This window comes from Semicossyphus pulcher, unplaced genomic scaffold (genome assembly GCF_022749685.1).
Source record: "Semicossyphus pulcher isolate SPU_LCO1_2020_fin unplaced genomic scaffold, fSemPul1.0.p SCAF_22, whole genome shotgun sequence".
Taxonomy (NCBI): domain Eukaryota; kingdom Metazoa; phylum Chordata; class Actinopteri; order Labriformes; family Labridae; genus Semicossyphus; species Semicossyphus pulcher.
This window is the reverse complement of record NW_027211696.1, coordinates 5,605,827-5,628,210: the sequence shown is the minus strand read 5'-3', so window position 1 is coordinate 5,628,210 and position 22,384 is coordinate 5,605,827. Positions and strand designations below refer to the sequence as shown.

General features: G+C 41.2%; 1 protein-coding gene across 9 annotated transcripts in view; it reads right to left on the bottom strand.

Moving 5' to 3' along the window:
* Nucleotides 1–1,414: 1,414 nt before the first annotated feature.
* The window catches only part of LOC138601949 (breakpoint cluster region protein-like), a 92,139-nt gene continuing 71,169 nt past the window's right edge, over nt 1,415–22,384 (bottom strand). For 8 of the 9 annotated variants that reach the window (XM_069673279.1, XM_069673284.1, XM_069673280.1 and 5 more), the window contains 18 exons: nt 22,033–22,093; nt 21,854–21,906; nt 20,561–20,701; nt 13,171–13,292; nt 12,080–12,245; nt 11,068–11,187; nt 10,824–10,899; nt 10,538–10,642; nt 10,090–10,164; nt 9,080–9,177; nt 8,088–8,219; nt 4,663–4,722; nt 4,229–4,338; nt 3,350–3,489; nt 2,847–2,981; nt 2,615–2,720; nt 1,724–1,886; nt 1,415–1,612 (listed from right to left, as the gene is read on the bottom strand). In XM_069673279.1, the coding sequence (XP_069529380.1) occupies nt 1,523–1,612; nt 1,724–1,886; nt 2,615–2,720; nt 2,847–2,981; nt 3,350–3,489; nt 4,229–4,338; nt 4,663–4,722; nt 8,088–8,219; nt 9,080–9,177; nt 10,090–10,164; nt 10,538–10,642; nt 10,824–10,899; nt 11,068–11,187; nt 12,080–12,245; nt 13,171–13,292; nt 20,561–20,701; nt 21,854–21,906; nt 22,033–22,093 (1,953 nt within the window). In that variant the 3' untranslated portion in view covers nt 1,415–1,522. Of the gene's footprint in view, nt 1,613–1,723; nt 1,887–2,614; nt 2,721–2,846; nt 2,982–3,349; nt 3,490–4,228; nt 4,339–4,662; nt 4,723–8,087; nt 8,220–9,079; nt 9,178–10,089; nt 10,165–10,520; nt 10,643–10,823; nt 10,900–11,067; nt 11,188–12,079; nt 12,246–13,170; nt 13,293–20,560; nt 20,702–21,853; nt 21,907–22,032; nt 22,094–22,384 lie in introns of all 9 variants that reach the window. The other variant, XM_069673281.1, reaches the window with a different exon arrangement.

The window sequence follows — 22,384 nt, the reverse complement described above, 5'->3', positions numbered from 1 at the left end:
GAGTTTGAAACCTTTCGCTTTAACGAACAATTAAAGAGACATTTTTAGGATATTTTTCTACACGAATGAGTTAAATAAAAAAAGATGTAACAAATAATATTCCTTCATTAAATCCAACAGATATGCTCAGGTCACTTGAATTGTAATACAGTAGTTCTAACATTGCATGAGTGCGATTCTGCAGCCAGAGATTAACAGGTACAAAAAGAGACTATGTCATATGTGAGTGTGTGTTTATGCTGTATTATGACATTGCATAATGTCTACACCAGACAGGCGATCTTCCGCTGAAGAACAGCCAGCAGTTAAAGAGCTTGTGCCTTTTCCACAGCAGCATAGAGGATGTAACTACGACGTGTGTTTATTATAATAATATCTTAATGAATGTTTGATAGGCTGGACAGAACAGCTGAGTAGTTTCTGTAAGAACAAGGCTAAATCCTGCTTATTTACTGCAAGACTTGAAGTCAAGGCTAAGACCTACCACTTTATAAACAGAAAACGTTCACATAGAAAAACAAACCGATATCTCCCCCCAAGGCCCCGAAATAAATTACAATAATAGCAATAATGATTATACTGTTTAACCAAAAGAAAAAAATACAACTTTAAGATTATGTACATACTGTATATGTAAATACAACTGCTGCCGTTGCTCCTAGAAACAAACAAATAACATATTAATTTGGCAAGATGTCCTGTGTTACAATAAGAAGGACATTTCGTCAGCAAAGATATGAACACAGACGACTCCTATGTTAGAAAATATATTGCTTCCTGGATATTTAAGCTGAAGACTAACTCGAGACACAAACAACACAAAGAGAGGAAATTTTGCTTTCATGGTCAGGTTTCCTTTTTTTTTTCATACAGTCCTTCTTCAAGCTGTAGTCTCTGAATCCGACTGGTGTTTGTTTACGTTGTAAACACTTTAACGTACAGGTTTTGGCCTCCTGACACAAAGGAAAGAAGCCGGTGTCATCCCAGAAACAGCACAAATGTGTCCTCGTCTTCTCGGGGACGACACGCTGAGATGATGTAAGACACGAATTTTCCTCAGCAGGACGTGAAGTTTGAGATGGATTAACGTATTGTGATGATTGTCCAAAATAAAAAAAAGGAGAATAACTTCTGAGTTGTCAAACTAATTCAAGAATCCAGAAGGTTGCAAAGCTGTAAAGCTTCATGGTTAAGACTGACAAAGGCTAAGGAGGAGAAACGTAGATGGCGGATGAACCCACGTCATTGCTAAAGGTCGAAGGAATAACTCTAAAGATCAGGTAGTGAGAGATTCAACTTCAAGGACCGCTCATCCTCCGAGCTTCAGAGGTCCAATGGCGCCCCCTTGTGTTTGAGGGAGGCAAGCATCACAAGAGACAATCCTCTCCAGCTGCAGGAGCCTAACTGAGTCTGATCAAGTCAATTCAAAAACATACTACTACAGGCTCACTTTGAGCCACGGCCCGTCTCTGTTTCACTCCATCATGTTCAAAGTTTCAGGTCAGCAGAGTCAGTGTTAGCTCTATACTTCAGTGGAGAACAGGATGCTCTGTCGTTTACTGTCCGGGGTGGGGATCGTCTCCAGCTGGAGGAAATACAGCAACACCTGGACCTGCAAGACAAGTGATGGAAGAGAGAATAAAAATTAGGTTTTGGTTGTTCAAGCAATAAGTAGAGCATCTATTTTTCAGAATAAGCTTCACTTAAGATCTGTGTGGCTCACCTGTGCCATGACTTCCAGGGACCAGCTGTCCCCCATGCTGATGGGCTGGGTGGGGTTAGCGGGGATCTTGCTGTCCTTCTCGGAAGGCCTCAGCAAGGTCGGCCCGAACACCGTTGCCAAGTTGTGGAGGGACATCTTGTTGATGCTTTCCTTCTCGGCCACCCTGAAGAGAGGAAGAGAGAGAAGTCTGTTAGTGGCCATGGAAGAGGAAACAAGCGTGTGCAGGTGATGTTGATGTGCAGTGATGGAGCTGTGCGTCATGTTTGGACCTTTGGCATTTATGGCACATATGGTTTATGTTTATTCCCTTTATTGCCCACACACCAACCTACCAGGACCACTTAACATGGATACACATCACTACCGCTCATGCAAACATCCAAACATGTGCACACACATTATTCCCTGCATATACGTCAGTTAATCTATTAATTATTTATGTAAAATTTAAATGTTAGTTTTGAACAAATATCAAAGTTTTCATGGTTTTGCCTGTAAAAATGTACTTAATATAACAGTAAGTGGAGAACGCTGTTTAAATTTATAAAGTAGCTATATTTTAAGTAAAATTCTCTTGATAATCAAAGCAAGCTTTTATCTTGCACCATCATAACACACTCATGCAATGCTTTTAAAATCAGAAGACATGTTGCTGCAGATAAATGCAACAGTGAGGGCATCAAAGCAGCATGAATAACCCGAGCCACCGTGGGGAATATTGCCCACAATTTTGTAGTAAGTCGTCTCAAAGAGATATTAAATGTTATTCTCCACTATGCAAGTTTGTAATAGTCTCTATATTTACAACATTTAGATACGTACATAGTTTTCCTTTTGTGTATTCATGTCTGCATATTATGCAAGCATGTGTGTGTCTTTACTTGTTCCTACCTCTTCAGGTGATCCAAAAGGAAAAGGAATGTGACCAGGTTGGGTTCTGGCAGCGACAGCAGTAAGTTCAGCATACAGCTCTCTTTGGCAACACTATCAGACAAGGCTGCACACAAAGCAAAAGAGTTGAGTTTTTATATATGCTGCAAATAAAGCACTTCTTCTTAAACTTGAAATTTAAAGCCCGATGGATAAAATCACTGATAATTAGCTGCGTTGGAAAGTGACTTACTGATGCCGCCTGCAAAATTAGGGTACAGCTCATCAGTGAAGAGCGGCTCTGGCAGCTCTCTGAAGTACAGCTTCAAGGTCCCAGCGATGGCATTCACGTCCATCTCACTCATCATCACTGACACATCTTTATTGTCTGCAGGAGAGACACACGAGAACAGCGTGAAGGATGGGAGGAGTGCAAGGACAAATTAGGATGATAAGACAGGGAAACACCTCGGCACAAGCAGCAATCACCATGCCTCTTAATCGTCAGCTTGTCATCAGAATGACAGGAAAAACACACACCCCAAACAACATAAAGTTTACTAAGAGCACATACACAAAATGTTTTTATTATTATGAATCCCTTCATCAAATTTCAACATACTCACTGAGCATCTTAACAGAAACCTTGACACGTTTAGATGGACAACAATGGAAATTAAAGATGTAGTATTTAAGGCTTTATTACATAAAACCTGTACAAAGAATTCACTATATAGATGATAAGGCTTTACTCACTGGTATCAAAGGCGGTCTTCAAGGCCTGAATGTCAGTAGCCACTCCTGATACTCGGTAGATGCCCACCTCCTCCATACCCCTCCTCTCTATCTCCTCTAGGCACTGCCGGACAATGTAGGGCACCTTTGAGCGCTCCCGCCTGCATGAACAAACAGTAATGATCACTAACAAGCAGTTATTATTGAGTAAACTTACCAGCCAATGGATAATGAGGCGCTAAATGTTTTGTTTGTTTAGAAAAAAGAACAAAATGAACAACGGTTGTGTTTTGCTTTGTTGTGATAATTGGATGGGATAGTACTGCTCCTGGCTCTTAGCTTGTGTTTCTGCTGACATGTTCTATCTACAATGCTAACTGATGGTCGCTGGTAAATCTAGTTAACCCACTTGTTATATTTAATCCTCATTAATGTCACTCATAAGCGCAGAACAACAAACACACAGCCCTTGAAACGGTCTCTCTTCTCCATATTTTGACTTAGAGAAATTAAGTCGACGTAGTATTCCCAGAGAACAAATATTTTACAGTGAAGTCTCTGCAAGCTGGTGGGGGACTAGAAAGTCTGTCCATTTACTGTAACTCCTAGCACAAAAATACTTGTAGACTCCAATCTTCTTAATACATTTTTGGAAAACATGCTGAGTTCTGAATGAGGAGTTCAGAGACAGCCTGTTACTGCCTAGGGTAAGAATGGGACACTTGGAAGCTTATCATTTGCATAAAAGAAAAGAGGACCTACAATCGAGCCCTGAGGAACACCATTAGAGAACACAAATCAGACTTTGATGCCTTATAGACTGATGAAAGCAAGTATAATTGTCAGACAGATCATTTCTCTATAATTAGGTTCCTCCTTTGTGTTTAAATGTCAACTCACTTGGTCACTGTGGAGATCTTGACTCCAAACACACCCATGGGCTTCCGTGAGGGCATCCTCTTCAGGCTGAACTCTCGGCTGGTGAACTTCACGGAAAGTTTAACCTCAATCTGACACAGGAAAAAAGAGCTTACATTTAAAGCAGGTTAACAGAGTGAGAAGCCAATAAACAAGCCTGAAATCCATCTGCAACAGCTTTCCATGATCTTAAGGATATCCTGCCATGTTAAAGCCAGATGTTGACTTCATGAAGAAATCGGGAGAAAATCCTGCTGTGTGCTACTACAATGTAAATGTAAGGCTGTATTGGAGCAACATAACATGGACAACTTGTTTTACAACTTTTTAAACATAAGGGGTGGAAAAACAGGAAAGGTAAACAAAAACAGAAAATATACTCTGTATAAAAAGTATAATTAATGTGATTTACTCACCCCATTCATGGGAATAACTGTTCTTTGCCAGTCTTTGCCTTGGAGAGCCTGCGGGTCAAGCTAGATGGAAGACCAGGACAATATACTGTATGTTAGCGTAATAATCAAACATTTTCAAGGCATATTTCATTGGAATGTGATATTTAACTTCAAGACCACGCTGTTTTTTAAACGGTCGAACTTCTCACATTGTTTCATTTCAACAACTGTTGAAACCACAGTCATCGCAAGACCCCTCAGATTGACCTACCTTAAAATTCGGTGTATAAGACACACTTTTAACAGCCTACTTTTTTTTAATCTAAAAAGTGGGCTGCGTCCTATACAGTTATACCAGTATAAAATGCAGAAAGAGCTATTTTATTGTGTTAGGGTATTTTACACAGATGATGGCGCTTTAATCTACCTAAAGGTTCATCACGGACATGGGCCGTCATGATCGCCAGTGCAGCCGCCACCCTCACAACAATCAAAGTTACCGTAGGCTGAGCTCAACTACTGTACCCTTTTTCCCTGTGGGATGCCACCAAAAACTTTATTCCTGTGCGACCAGATTTTACGGTATGTAAAGAACTGTACATAAAATAATACAAACTAACTACGACTACTACTTTGACCATCAACAGCAGAAAAGTGCTGCTTATGCGATCATGCATAAGTGTGCAACTAATATTGTCCCATATAATCTTCTATCAGTTACAGGTCAGCTTTTTAACTTTAACTTAGATACTTAAAGTGCATAAAGCCTATAATGATTTCAACCTAAATAGTGTTCCTAGTGCGGTACTTTTACTAATGGAGTACTTTAGTCTGTTGTATTGGTACTTTACTGAAATAAAACATCTTCCACCTCCGCCTATGTGTTAGTGGTTTTGTTGCTTAGCAGGATATGTGAAAAAAAGCAGAACTTTAGGAAGGTTATAGGTTTTATATACTCTCACTCTTTTCTCCTGAATGCATATACAATAGCCCCTATATGAATTTTATTGTTTGTCTGCTTTAAGATAACATTATCTTTACACACTGCAGTACAAATCTTCCCACTGTTGTAGTGGAATGTTTTCAAAGGTGGTTTTGTGTCTTTTATATCACTTTACTGTATTTTCACGTACATGAAAAGCAGATCTAACTTGTTTAAAGAGACAACATTCACACCCAAACATGCACAAACATACTGAGATCTGAAGAGGCATGCCATCTGGGCCAGTAAAAGCTGAGCGCACACACACACACACACACACACACACACACACACTGTATACTGTATCTTGTATGTTTACCTAGGCTAAGGCCCATCTGGTTGCGTGCAAAGCTGGATCATGTTTCTCATAACTGAATCTTTCACTGCTGGGACGGCTCTTCGGTTTGAGCCGTTTATCTGCAGAGAATTATGTTCCACTATAAACAGCCGAGCCTCAAGAGCTCCGTTTGCTTCCTGATAGAAATGTTTTAAAACTCAATTTGTTGGCCACTATATATGATTTAATTACAGCCTTTAGAAGTGAAGAAATGTGCCGCCCTGTGCTGTTTAAGTACAAATCATTTTCCAATTTCCAATTTCCATTTTAAATAAGCTCTAAAAGTGTAAAAAACCTGCATAAAAAACAAAAGAAGACAAGTTTTACAGCACTTTTAGATTGAGACAGGCCTATACAGTCTACAAAAATGCAAGTTTTTGATTACGCCAATAATGTATAAGGTTAAAAGTAATTTTCCTACTATAGTTCTATGACAGGGGTACAGGAGCCCTCAGTGGACATGCATCCATACATTTTATTTACTCCGTTTTCCTGTGATAACAAGTTATTTCTGGTTGTTTTCAAGATCTCGACTTTTTTATCATGTTATCACAAGATAACAACACTGCACCACCGTAATCGGATGATCATAACTCGTATTCCCAGAGTTGCAAAGGCATAAAGCAAGCATAGAAACAGCTTTCCTCATTAGTGCAGGCAATGGCAGCGTGGCATGTCCTGGTCTGTAACATCACAGTGACCAGCCTATTGTTTTGTTTTCTAGATCGACAGAATCAGTGTTTGTGAACTGATGAAATACTCTTGCGTTTTTGAAAGTGATACCAGAAGATGGAAGGAACTGGAGTCAGAGAATTGCGATTACTATATGTATATATGTATATATATATTTTTTTTAAAGTTTTATTTTTGGACATTTTTTCCTTTATTAATAGGAAAGCTGGATAAAGACAGGAAATATTGGGAGAACAGGGTGGGGGATGACATGCAGCAAAGGGCCGAAGACGGGAGTAGAACCTGCGGCTGCTGCATCGAGGACTGTGGCTTCTGTATATGTGGCGTTTGCTCTACCCACTAAGCTAAACCCCTTAAAACTATATCAACATGTGTTCGAAACACATATAAACAAATTTGTGTTAAACTTTCATTTGATCGTTAAAACAGAACAACTGAACAGTAATCTGTGGGATTTTTCCGCCTCTGTGGCTTCTACTGTCGACGGGAGCGGCAGTTTCTTTCCCTGGATTTATGAAAATCCTGCTGAGCGACTTTCTCACCACTCTGGGTGGTTTGTTTTGAATGACATCATCTGTCAAGAAATGATCATGTGCCAGGATTACCGGAGGAGCCACTAGGTGGAGCATGTGACTGTAAATCACAGTTTGGCAGGGAACAAGCAACAAAGAGACTTTGAACAGTTTGTTCAATAAGTACAGCTTATATGAATGCTAATCGAGAGCTAATGCTACGCCACTGTTTACTATGATTAAAATCACTCGTATAAAAGGGTTGCATATTCGGTTTTTGGTACACATCTTTCTTACACTAAGAGAACATCATTTTGTGTGATTTTATGTGTGTTCAGTAGCTCACACACTTGAACACACACACGCAAGCACACACACTCGCCCCGATGTGTGTGGAGGAGTGAGAGAATCAAAGGAGACTCTTTTCGCCTTTATCTCTCAGTCTCCTCTTTTTTTTGGTTGGATCTCCTGATTGACACTTAGCATTATCCTGCAGGCTGCCGTCGTCTTGGCAACCTAATCACCTGCTATTTGCTATCAGTCCGTCTCACAGACGGGCTGCGCAGGACGGTGTCTGAGCGGTGTCTGAGCTGGATTCAGGAGTATCATCAGGATTCAGGCGTTTTTTAAACTAATGTTTCAATAAGTTAAACTGAAATCTGTGACTAAGATGCTCCATAAAACCTAGATTCACTTTTTCATATTAAAATGACACCCTCCATTTAACCAGGCCCAAACCATTATTACATAACGGCCTAATTAATCTAATCAGCCGTTTTTACATCATCCCCAGTTTAAGGCTTTCATTGAGCGATAATATGGATTTCATGCTTTGCAGCAGTTGCAGTGACATAACCGTCTGTATCAGTAATGACTCATGGTGGTTCTGCAGAAAAGGGGGTGGGGTGACGTCATGTCATACCGGGATCTGTCCTTTCCCCATGATGCGGTCCGTGCTCTCTCCATCCTCTTTGTTCTGCTTGGTCTTGTTGTAACACTTCTCGTAGCAGAGCAGCCGCAGGGTCTGAGAGCCCTCCAGCTCAATCTCGAACTCCTGAAGGAGATCACACACAAAAAGGTGTTTTTTTTATAGCAAATTTAAGTGCAAAAATGTGCAAGATTTGAGTGCAATGACAGGAGGAATCAAAGCAAGACTGACAAAGCTTATGAGACACTCTGATTATACCTCCAGGAAAATCAGCATCCATCTACCACCTACTTTTGAATCCATAAATCCCACCGCAGCTGACCAACATTCCCTGTAATTATGTGCAGCAAGGGAGCTCTCTACATATGGTTTGCACATCGTTCTCAGGCCCACACTGCCCTGGTTCACTTAGCATTTGGACAGATGTGAGTCATCACCAGCAGCCCCTCATTAGCTGATATTATTTCCACTTAGCTGGGCAAAAATCCTCAAAGAGTCTTTGCGTCCAGGATGGAAAAAATAGTCCCGCTGATTGTGTCTTAAAGCTCTTCTTCTTCTGAAGCGCTAACCCCTCCAACATCCAGCTGTGTCATTCATGCACTCATGTCTGTAAATGTACGGCTGCTTGCGTGCATGTAAGTCATGCACATGTGTATGTGTTTGTTTATGTTTGCTGGGGCTGCAGATGCTCTGCGTGTGCTCCGTTCTGATGTCTTTTCACTACTCAAAGATGCATGATAACTGATTACAGGACCAGATGTCAGATACATGAGAAGCAGCATATCCTGTACATAGAAGGGAACACTGATGTGGAGGAGTATAATTGATTAAACTTATTAAAAAGACATCTCACATCATAATTCTTCCAACATTTGAGCTTTAAAAGTCATTCAGGATGCAAAGAAGTATTTAATTAATTAAAAGGTCAAACATTTATTGAAACAAAGTCTGCAGAGTTGGACACTTATACTGTATCAGTCTCTCACCTCGTTCCATTTGGGTTCAGTAGTGTACCGATACACTCTCGTCTTAGCTTTATTGGAAAAGAAGCCGAAGGAATCCACCTCCAATGTGCAGTAGAGATCTGAAAGAGAGGAGAGAGGGTTGAAAAGATTAAGGAATTAAATGGGTAAAGAAGTGTTGTCTGTGGAAAGATTACATTAGGTAATTAAACTGACTGAAGGTAAGAATAAATCATGTTTAATTTGTCTAAATGTTTCATACACAGAGCTCCTTGCAGCTAGTATGCAACTCATTAAATATACCAAACCAGCAGCTGAGGACATATAATTTAATTCCATACAAATTAGCCTGAGATTTAAAGGAGCAATTCTCCTGTCAGTCAAAGCTGGTGTTCTCTGTCATCGATAGAAGCAATAATATTTGAAATTGGCACCAAAGCTGTACAAACAACTCGTGGTTTCACCCATTTTACATTCCTACAACACCCAGCGTGCATTGTGCCCCTCCCTCTGAAAAGAATGGCCCAGCGAAAAATGCTAGAGTGAAATATGACGGTGCAGGTAATGGCTCAGAGCGGTACAGAATCCGAACTACGACGAGAATATACCGGTGGATCGTCTAAAAAATCTTCAGGTCTGCAGTCTACATTTCAAACCTGACGATTTTGAACGAGACATGACATCGGTGTAGTTTAGCGAGCTCCGTGGCCTCCGCCAGATGGCACGTTTTACGTAGTCTGGCGGAGGTTTGCCAGGGCCCATTGGAGAAGCAGATAGCGTCCTCCAAAGACACAGAGCAAAATTGCATAATGTGTCTACCATAATGGCATTAGCTCCCCATAATAGCATGATAGGACTGAGATTCAGCGAACTGGCCCTTAAGTTTGGAAACTTTTAACTGAAATGATTCTCTGAGTCTGCTCTTGGAAAACAGCCAAAAACACTGTAAAGCACTCTGTGGTCACATCAACTCCTTTAGTCTAATTATCCGTATTCTCTGTTGTTTGCATGGAGGCTAAAGTCCAGTGACTCACTCAAGCTCTGTTTGAGGCCGGAGGCAGAGTGGACGATTACATTCAGGAACCCGCAGAGACCGGGGGATTCATCCTCTGGAAAAACAGTCAGCGAGCAGAGAAAAAAAGAGAAAACAGAGCGAGGGGTTAGAAAAACATGCACATCTCTGTTTGTTTTGGAGCAGAATCACACATGAAAAGAAGAGGCCTGTACAGTATGAAATATGTGGCTTAAACCTCCCTCTGTGTGCCTCAGTTTATTACAATTATTAATCATAATCAAAGTGTGTAACTGCACATCTGTACATGGAGCTCCAGACTCTCTGGAATTCCTACTGTGAATGATGTTCCAGGGTTTGAAGAGCACGACGCTTCAATGGAAAATACTGCACATGGATGAGAAACTAAGTATGATAAGGAAGATTTGAGAATCAAAAACAACTTTTAAACACAGAAATAAGCAGCTTACCTTCTTTATTGATGCTGAGTGGAATGTGGTGGACGGTTTGCAGTTTGAGGCAGGAGCTCGTCAACATCTGAAGCTCCATGGAAGTCAGGGAGGAAGTTTTTAAACCTTGAGGGAAGACAATAAATGTAGACTTTAAAAAACATTGTGTATTCTCTTTCGCTGTCAAAAGGTTGGTGGATTGGTAGCACAAATGTTTCAAGTGCCGAGAATGATTTGTCAGTGGGAAAATCCAACTGTTGTGATCTGGATCAGACATCGTTTGACAGGACATTTCTGGGACGCTTACATTTCTTTTGTTGTTCCTTCATTATCTCCCTCCACTCCGCACGCTCATAGTCAGAGGAAATCAGGAAACTGTAACTCTGAGCACAACAACAAAAGGGGCGGTTATTTCATCAATAATCAATGTGGGGAATCAATCAATCAACAGCCAATGCTCCTCGCTGATACAAAGTATGAAACAGAACAGCACTGGGGAAAAATGGAGGACAGCAAAAAAGCAGTAAAATGAGGAGGAGGATGATGGGCACCTTTCCGTTCTTGTTGTAGACTCTGAGCGCCATGCTGGGAGACGTTAACAAAAGCAGAGACTCCTGTTCGGACAGCTTCTTCCTGAGGCGGTCGATGACCTTTGAACCCTTGTTGGCCCTCTGAAATCACAAAGGGGAAAATGTTTGATTATTGGATGTTACCTTGATCACTTCATTGTTTGAAACAAACTTGAAAAGTAAATTTCGTTATTTGAGTAAAGTTACACAACTCGCGCACCTGCGCACGTGTTGTTTTCAGCTAAAGTATTTTAACTCGGTAAACTTATATGCACCATGTAAGCCAAGACCAGTAAGTTGATTACTGTCTGTAAGTACTTAGTCAGAGAAGATGACGATAACGTGCTGTGCAAGATATGTGGCGCTAAACTTGTATATCATAGAAACACTAGTTCGACGCTTCACCGCATGCGCTTAAAGAACAAGGAGAAGGACAGAATAGGCAGTCTCGCATCACATCATTTGCTAGCCCTGTTAGCACACGTTGTTGTAATGATACCAGAGCGGAGAAGATTAGCCTGCTAATAAGGAAAATGGTGACTGTAGATATGCTCTCATTAAGTTTTGTGAAAGGAGAAGGCTTCCGTGAGCTGGCGTTTGTTGAGCTGGAGAAGAAGCCGCCATCACGCCGGACAACCGCTACGAGAGTGGAAATCATGTATGAGGAAAGCGCAGCAGAATTGTCGACAAAGTGGCTGTTACTACAGACTGAAGGACAGCTCTCACCACAGAGTCATATGTCACCATCACTTTTCATTTCATTTAGAACTGGGATTTAAAGACCGCTGTTCTTTAGACACGCAGTACTGATGAGCGGCACACCGTGGAAAACTTGGCGGACGACCTCAAAGCAGCTGCCAAGGGGATTTTGGAGCCAGGCGCTCCGTGTCCGATGTTATTTAAAAATATGTAATTTGCAAGTACTCGATTACTCGTTCATAAGGTAATTGGATTACTCTGTCCGTACATCTGGATAGGTGTATATCCACTCTACCTTCTCTCTCTGGATCTCGCTGCGGAGATGTGAGATCTTGACCTTCATGGCGTCGAGCTCTTCATCGGGGACCTGGGGGATGGTAAGAGGCTCGGCCTCCTCCGGGCCCTGGAAGGTCAGCTCAGTCAGGGGGATGTACCACTTACTGTCATACTGCTGGTTTTTGCTGCAGTGGGAGAAAGGATGAGAGGAAGGTATAGATGGAGGAGAGGATTGAAAGATGAATGAAATGTGCGGACAAGTGATGGAGTTAAATAAGAAAACAGTGTGTTTCAAACAATGACTGTATAAATAGATGGACGACGTGTCTCCATCGACTCTCATTGTACAAATGTGAAGCCAAAAAAGCCCAGAGACGGATCCTGCCATCTTGTGCTGGTGACGTCATTTAGAGCCAGAGCTGCGCTGCGGTTGGAGCCCTGTCCTGCCACTTCCCCTAACCAAAACACACATTTAACTTACCGAAAAAAAACCCCCAGCAAGGATCCCACATGCCTGCCTATTTAACAGCAGAACAGCTTCTTTGTGTTGGTCTGAGGTTAACGTTCACAGATATGTAAACTTCAATGACTGTAGTGATTGTTTTAGTTACGTCTCCTCTCACTGTTCCTCCTCTACTCTGCTAATCTGGAACAGATCGCCTGGCAGGAGCCAGATTTGGCAATAGAGCTGTCAATCATCCTTTTTACAGCATCAAATAACTAATTAAAAATAAACTTGATGGATATAACTGATTGACTGGATATAAATCAGCATGATAAGAACTAACTATAATGACAGAAACCACGTTTGAGAAAAAATTATTTTGCGTGTATTTTGATTTTATAGTTTGACTCATGTCCCATCTGTTAACATGGAGGAGGCGGGCTTTATGACCTATACTGCAGCCAGTCAGCAGGGGGCGCTCTAAATGTTTTAGGGCATGTCGTCCATCTTTTTATACAGTCTATGGTTTTAAACTAAGGCAACATCCAACCATCTCTTGCACTGCATCACTGCTACTTCTAGTTTGCAGTGTTGTAATGCTTTGATTTTGGTGTATTTTACTGATGCTAACTTAGTGAGCAAAAGATACAAAACACATTTCTTACCCTCCAATCTGTTTCTTCAGCTTGGCGCAGAGCAGCAGATCAGTGAAGAGGAAGACGTGCCGCAGCTTCCTCGCTCCCTCCACCAGCTCCACCATGAAGCTGTCTCTCAGCAGCTGCCGGTTCTGAAGCGACAACAGACAACAGTGTTAGGTCAGTGACACAAAGCTTCTGGTGCTTGTAAGTCTGCGTTAAGTTAAAGACGCACATTAGTCGGTGGGTCAAATAAGCATCGATACTGTCCTTATCAATAAAACATTATCAAATAAATATTCATTTGAATATAAGGTATATAATAAGAAGAGGGCAGGAAAGAGTTTGCAGAGCCTTTGTGTTGGAGCTTAATATCAAAGATTTATACTCGCTTCCCACTGTAATCCTCTAAGCATGTTGGAGGATACAAGGAGAGTAGACTTTTACTCGCTGTCACATCATCAAAACTGTTTGCTTTCCTCAATCATCAGTGACAAAGCTAGTGTTTGCATTGAACTCCATTGATAAAACCTCCACCTGTTGAATTCCTTTGTCGTATTCTGACATTATGGCAAATTTCCAGCACACAGAGAAATGAATGACGTAGCCACGGAGAGTGAAGAGTGGTATTTGGAGCTCTGGGACTTATCACTGATGTCAGACTATATAATGAGGGGGTGTAATACTGCCATTTGCCAAAAGGGGGCAGTGATGTTATTTTCCAAATAAGAGACCACATTCACAAGAATAGACTTGGACTGAAACCGGGAGCAGACAAATGTCAAACCACAACTCAATAGTAAACAGTCCACTTTCACACGCTCAGAACCTTTGTTATGTGGTGCGGGGTGTAAAAGTGTGAGGAGGAGGAGGAGAACGGTGAAAAAACAAGAGAATAAAATCATATTTGTTATTTGAACTGTGTTAGAAAACATAGCAGGGATCTAATAGGGAAAGACGCTGTAAATACTTGGTTAAAGAGCGAACACTACAAGCTCACAACACCTGAGGAGCTGCTTTCTGTTCCAAACTCGCAACAACCTGGCAGCAAGGCAATTTAGCATGACGTCACTCCTCTCCAGAGCCAATCACATCCCTATTTTCATCTTTGTACCCTCCACCCCTCCCCTCCATCATGACCACACAGTTACTGTCACCGCCAGAACACACTGAAGTGGAGCCAGCGCTTGTGTAGAGGAGGTTTATGTGCTTAGAGAACCTGACTGAACATCTGCTAGCAAAGAGGAGGATCGTGCTGTTACACTTAGCGCATGATGGATGGAGAGGTTACAGGGACGGTGACGAAGACAGAACGAGAGAATGTGTTGAAGAAAGTGAAAGACAGGGAGCCTGAGAAGACAAGAAAATGAAAGAAAATGGCTGAAAGAACGGAGAGAAGAAGATGTAGCGAGAGTAGCTCCCAATGGGATGAATTTCATGCTGCAGTTTCATACTGTAGACGTCACAACAGCACTGCAGCGATCTGTTGTTCCTTTATAAACATGTACTCCCAAGCACATTATGAAGACCCCACGATACAGCAGATTCCAATCATGTCCTGATCGCCGTAATAAGGATCTAATAAAAGTCTAATTCCCACTGGTGGATGTAATTATTCATTATGAGCTATAATGAAGCCTGCAATAATGACGGCCTATGACAGATAACTTCCAGATGGGTTGCTTTGCCTCTATCTATCCTTTTCTCTAGAGGCTTCCAACACCTGTCAGACCACACACAGCAACACATTTCCTTTTCCATGCTGTCCTGATTCCTGGTCCAGTTTGTGTTGGATCACAGACTGGAAGATGTTGCAATTGGATATTAAAATGAGTCTGAGTAAGTAGTTACTCTACCTGTGCATCATTCAGTCTCCATTTTCCAGTTTCTGGACTTTGATGCGACAAGAATGGCACATCTATGAAGTCTTCCACGAGTAATATAATCCCCCTGAGGATATTTTCTCACTCGAATATAAAACAAGGCTCCATCTTGCCTTACTTCTGTCAATCTACATGCTGTCATGTCAGTCTATATTTAGGACTGTACAGTAGTTTGAGTGTGACACACTGCTCTGCTTAGTTGTGGCATATTACTGAAATACAACAGAAGGAATAAGGAATTCTAGAGTTCATTATACATGGATATTAAAAGCACAAATGGACCATCAGTGCTCAGCTCACAATCAGTCTGATCTCTTGTTCCGGTTGGGCCAATTGGGTGCTGTAATATGATTGCAGTTTTGAGATTTATAAGGAATTTAATCCATCCAATTAGTGTTTCAAGAAATGTGAGAAAATAGATAGAAACACATCCAAGTGTGCACACCCATGGTCATAGCTCTTTTGGGATAAACTGAAGCACAGTTAAAACTTGAAATTTAACAAATGACCAGATAGATACAGAAACAAGACCAATAGTCTGCAGTAATGCTAGCACCTCCGTTAGGATGTACTTAGGCAAAGCAGAGGCTTGAGCTCAATGCTACTTTCAGCATGCTAACATGCTCACAACTATGTTAACATGTAAATGTATATGAAATGTAATGTTTGCCATGTTCAGCATCTAAGCTTAGTATGTTAGCATGGTAACATTTGTGTTTTTTTTTCGCACCTAACACAAAAACAGAGCTGAGGATGATGGGAATGTCATTGCTTCTTAAGGATTAGTTCATAAACTGAGGCACAGTTTTTTAAAACTTGAAGTTTTGCACATGACCAGATACAGAAACAAGACCAAGAGCCGACAGTCATGCTAACAGCTTCGTGAGGATGAACTAAGGCAAAGCAGAGCCTCGAGCTCAATGCTACAGTCAGCATGCTAAGATGCTCACAACAGTGTATGTTGTCATGTTCGCCATTTTAGCTTTGTATGCTAGCGTGCTAACATTTACTAATCAACACTTAACAGAAAAGTACAGCTAAAGATTATGGAAATGGAATTTGTTTAGCTGGTATTTGGTTTCAACCAAAGGACATCTTTGTGATCTTTGTCCTGCTGGTGCTAGAACTTTTTAATGGCTGAAATATTTCACTAAAGCCCAAAAATGTCAACCTCATAACAGAGCTTGAGGAGGCTACAGCAGGCTACATCCTCTATCTGAGTTAAAGATTTGCACTACTACCACTTGCTTTACAATTCTTTAACATATATACCTGTTTATTTATCCTTTATCTCTATTCATAGTCCTCTGCTGAATTTGTTTTTTAAACTTTGTCAAAGAATAACTTTGCTAATTCTGTGAATCGTGCTGCTAACTAGTGGTGACCACATGCTTTTCCACACCCTGTGCACCGGTGATGTAATGTGGCACCATGCTACATCAGTTGGTTGTGGTCACTTATGACAGACCAAGCTTGACCACACCTCGCTCTGATGTTGGGTGTGGTTGGAGACTCAAGAGACTTACAGTATACCTTTGAACCCACACAGGCCAGTGCAGCTAAGTCTTCCTTCCTCCCAAAATCTAAAGTGTGAACACTTTAAATACTTTTTTGGACTGTAGCAAAATAAGAATTTTCTTGATGTATGACGCAATGTAGATTTGACTCTTGAACCTTAGCTTAAGCGATATCCAACAAGCTCAAATCTGCTGTGATAATCATGTTAAATCAGCTCTGGACTATAGGTCATTGATTGGATTATCCAACAAGAAGTACAACAGTTGATTAGGTGGGATTACTATACACAAAGTACCCTAACAGCTTACTGACAATGACTCATGCATATTAAAATAAAGAGTCAGCAGCATTTACAAGATATCTCTTCACGTTCAGGTCAATGAAGTGGCCGTAAAATGACCTTCAGGGAAACTACACTGCCCATCATGCCTCAGTGATAATCCTCTCCTCCACTGATCTCATGATAAAGAGATCAAATAAAGGGGAGGATAACAGCTAGATTAGGGATTTACAGGCTTCTAACTGTGTTGGAGTGAATGGAAATCATGTGGAGGGATAAAGTAAGACAGGCCAGAAAACAGCATCTCTTCAGCCTCCACATTCAAATCTGTTACCCCAAACAAAGGGCTCGGACTCTATTGAATCTTAATTAAGAGTTAATGAGTAATATTCAGAAACTGCACAGACATAATTCTATAAAATAACAGCCTAAATAATGCTGCTCTTATGAGTTTTATTATTTGAATGAGGGGTTTACACAGCCACTAAGTGCCTGAAGATACTTTTAATTAATTTCCATTGTTTTATATTTGGATGCAGACTCATATTCCCAGTCGAGGCTCATTTGTACATCAGTAATCTGATGAGTTCAAAAATGTGCTTATGCTGCTGCTTTGCTCTGCTTCTGGGGCAATAACATCCTTAACAAAGCAGCTGTCTCAGCGCATCAGATGACATTTTCTTAATATTGAACAGCCAGTAGGAGAAATGTGACTTTCTCTATTTCTCATAATAGCTGACCGGAGCATCAGCAACACCAGTGTGGATGGAGAGCAACTTGAGGCAGAGCGCGCTGACGGCACAGAATCCAGATTAAATATTGACCAGCTCCTGGAGGAGCCTCGCTGAGAGCGTGTGCGCGGGTAATGGCATGAATTTACAAAAGATCCATATTTATATTTAGAATACACGCTTGAACGGGCATCTCTGAGCGTGTGTGCTGAGTTCCTGTCTACTTCTGTGTATATAGGGAGATTTTTGTGTGAAGGAAGAAGGAAAGAAAGACCCACAGACGGATAAAAGCCGTACAGATCAATGTGTGCATTTCTACTCAAAACACAGACACACACACCGTGGCATCAGGAGCATATCTTTCCCACAGGCAAACAAAGCAGAGCGAGGAGGTGAATTGAGATTTAGGCAGCGCCATCATTTGCATTTTAATTAAGCAGCTTCTGTTTGCCCCCCCCCCCTCATATGGTCGGTGAGGGCCTCTGGGGAGCACTTGTGCTGCTCTGCTCCTGCATGCCAACACTGTATAAACCACAGGTTACACACTAGTGTGTACACATAAGAGTGACACTAAAGCGCTCCTTCGATCCTCTAGTACAGGACAGATCATAAATTAGCTCTGTTGGCTCTTTCTTTGTCTATCACTTGGCGCTATTGGATCATTTTCTTGTCTTTTAATTGGCATCAAAAAAATAATTCTCTGCAAATTTGTGTCCTAATGCTATAAAGGAATCTAATTTGTCCCTCCAAAAATCTGCCACACATCAAATTTGTCAAAATATCACATAAGCAAAGAACTAAGTTAAACAATTAGCACAATCAAAGGCATCTTTGGACATCTGACGGTAGCTATCAACATCAATATATAATTGTAGATGTTAAAACTTATTTTTACATGGCTGTGTTAAATACTTGATTCTGATTGGTTAATTACGGCATTCCAAGGTCTGTTATTTCTCTATAACAGACCTTGGAATGCCATACTTAACCTATTGGGGTTTGTTGCTTCGTTGTTATGAAGAACAGACCGATGCAAGGGATGCCGCTTTAATCACACAATCTGGAGGACTAACAGTAATCATATCACTCCGCCAAAAGAAGTAAGGTAAATTTAATGTTGGTCTGTTTACGGATGGAAAAAAGAAAATAGATGGAAACAGCAGAGAGAAAGCAATAAAGGTAAAATGATGCAAAAACAGCTGGCTTAAATCATTTTAGTGTAAGTAATTACAGCTAGGTTAGCTCATTTTAATGTGAGTTATAACAGCTAGGTTAGCTTATTTTAATGTGAGTAATAACAGCTAGGTTAGCTCATTTTAATGTGAGTAATAACAGCTAGGTTAGCTCATTTTAATGTGAGTTATAACAGCTAGGTTAGCTTATTTTAATGTGAGTAATAACAGCTAGGTTAGCTCATTTTAATGTGGGTAATAACAGCTAGGTTAGCTAATTTTAATGTGAGTAATAACAGCTAGGTTAGCTCATTTTAATGTGAGTAATAACAACTAGCTTAGCTCATTGTAATGTGAGTAATAACAGCTAGGTTAGTTCATTTTAATGTGAGTAATAACAGCTAGGTTAGCTCATTTTAATGCGAGTAATAACAGCTAGGTTAGCCTATGTTAATGTGAGTAATTAGAGCTTGGTTCGCTCATTTTAAGAAGGCTACAGAAGTTAACCGTTGCTATGGACGCAGCTCTTACTGTGACTGTAACAGACTATTTTTAAACGGAAAATGTAAAGATAATCATTCTTAAATTAATAGAATCATTTCCAAATCAATATTTTGTGTCAAATAATTGATCTTGTAAGTTAATAGCCGTGTAATAAGCTTGATAATGTGAGCAGGTTGTTCTCACGGAGGAACCCCTTCAGGTTGACCAGGTCTCACCCTGAAGGGGTTCCATTCCCCAATAACAACCTGCTCACTATACATTATCCCCCCCAAAAAAACTACATCTTCTCAACCCAAATTTATACAAGTAATGTTAGCTTTAGCTGTGTTCTTTAGCTCCTTTAGCTTCTCAACTTTTCGGGTAACGACAGTCTTTTAATGACTGAAACGAGATACATGTTGCAGCACAGTTGGTGGATTGCAGACAAAAACCTTGGGCGTATAATATACTCTAAGGTACAATCTAATGAGCCCCATCGATTTCCATGTGCTGCTTTCATGTATCAATGATAAATATTTGATGCTTGGTGTGGAGGTCTGGACGGGATGGAACTGGGGCCTGTGGGGATAGGAGGGGACGTGTGTGTGCGTTTCTTGGTGTGTATACGTTCAAAGGCAAACAAGAGGAAGAGAAAGAGAGCGGCCGAATGGAACAGAGTGTAGGGAAGTGTGTGTGTGTGTGTGTGTATAGAAAGGGTGCGGTAATGACCCCCCTGTGAGCAGAGGGAGGAGCTGGATCGGCCCTTTCACTCGTTCACTCCCACCCTCCGTTTATGAATAATTAACTTGGAATCTGCCTGTCAGAGCGGACCGGTGGCTCATTACAAGGCATTATGTACGGCAGTGTCACGCAAGCTATCAATCAAGAGGCGTCCATTCATGTGCGTCAAGTCATCTCCGGGGGGCTGAGAGACAGTGGGGGGTAGAGCGTGAGTCTGTGTTTGCGTTAGGGGAGATGGAGGGATGGGAGGCCACGAGAGACACACAGAACAAACAGAGGATCACCCTCAGCTAGGCAACCCTGGTATGACCATATAAGGGCATGAGGCTCTGCTTTAGGCTGCAGATTGGCGGCCCCTGTACGCTCATTTGGCACTGACTTCAAGGGCATTTAGAGGGCGGGGTCATGACATCATCAGGCTCCACATCCGAGCTGGATAGAGTTAAACTGGTGAACAAAGACTGTTAGCGACATCTTTACCATCACCTGTATAAGAGAAGGTGAGGGAAGAGACTGCTTTGAAGTACTCTGGGTGTTATTTTAGAAAAAACAAAATTATTTCCAGCTTTTTGCTTAAAGTAGCCAGTAAGTTCAAATGTATATATTTCTCACCTCTCCCTTCTTGACGGTCATGGACTGGCGTCTGGGCGTCGACTCCTCGTTGATGCTGGACAGGAAGTTCTGGGAGATCCGTAAAGCGTCCTGCAGAAGCGGGTGGTCCGGGTGACTGGTGGGCGTGTGTTTGAGCAAGTCCTGGAGTAAAGCAATGGACGGAGGAATTTGAATTTCAAAAGCAAAAATGTGCACATAAAAGAACACATATAAAAAGACTTCAAGATTATAGCTGGGGAACTTTTGGTCATTCAAGTACGCCACTTTTCCCTTTGCCTTTAAGCTATTTGGTACACTAACAGTTAAGTCATCCTAAAAAAAATGCATTCCTTACATTAAAAAGTCACATATCTAATATTTTTCAGTATTACAATTGAATTTTTTTTCTTTTTATAGAGATGTGGGTTGGATACCAATGCATGTTTATCAGAGTTGTAGACATTAAAAAACCAAACAATCTGGAGGTTGGGTTTTTATCCCCTGTGTCATGCCTTCCAGGGTTAAATTGCAAGCAAGAGAAGCAAATACTTAAAGGGCCAGTTCGCCGATTTTCAACCTCAATCCTATCATGCTATTATGGGGAGCTAATGCCATTATGGTAGAAAAAAAACGTTATTTCACTCTGCATGTGTCATCTGGCGGAGGCCAGGAAGCTTGCTAAACTACACTTGATCTTGACCTCCGATGTCATGTCTCGTTCAAAATCGTCAGGTTTGAAATATAGACTGCAGACCCTGAAGATTTTTTTAGACAATCTACCAGTATATTCTCGCCGTATTTCGGATTCTGTATCGCTCTGAGTAATTGCCTGCAGCGAACGGTAGTATTTCACTCCAGCGTCTCTCGCTGGGCCGTTCCTTTCAGAGGGAGGGGCACAATGCACGCTGGGTGTTATAGGAACGTAGAATGGGCGAAACCACAAGCTGTTTGTACAACTTTCTCCACAGCTATGGCGCCAATTTCGAATATTATTGGTTCTATGGATTACAGAGAACACCAGCTTTGACTGACAGTGGCTTTTTACCGCGGCAAATTGCTCCTTTAAACACAACATGATTATGATGTGACATCTTTAAAACCCAAACTGATACAGGTAATAACTTTAGCTGCATTCTTTAGCTCCTTTAGCTTCTCAACTTTCCGGGTAACGACAGTCTTTTGATGACTGAAACGAGATACATGTAGCAGCACAGTTGGTGAATTGCAGACAAAAACCTTGGGCGTATAATATACTCTAATGTACAATCTAATGATGTAAAATGTGTTGCCCCTTCGGCGCTCACTCTTACTTACATGAAGTACCAACGTGCTGCGGGTCACTCTGTCCACCGGTTTATACAGCAAAGCTGCACATGAAGAAGGAGAGAAACCACGCTAAAATGCTTATATGACAAAAATATAATGATATGCTTGAAAGAAATATATTAATATATTTCAACATAAATAAGTAAAGACCAGCAGATGCGACTGACCCTCTAGTGAGTTCTTGGCCGTCTGGTCCTTCGAGTCCTTGGGGCTTCTCACCTTCAGGTTCTGTAGGGAGACAGAAAGTAGACACCCCTTTTAAAAGGCCTTTAAAAACCACACCACTTCTGTAAATCATATCAAAACATAGTGAGGCTATTATCGTTGCTCTAGCACTGAGGTCATCCACTTCCAAATTAATTATGCCATCCTCAGCAGCTTTTCCCCCCACCATCTTGCTCAGATGGCTGAGAGTCATGCATCATTACTTAGACCATTAACAACCCTTCCATGATGAATTCCCCATCCTGCATGTAGACACCAGCCTCAACACTAACTGGGAGACCTCATAAAACATTG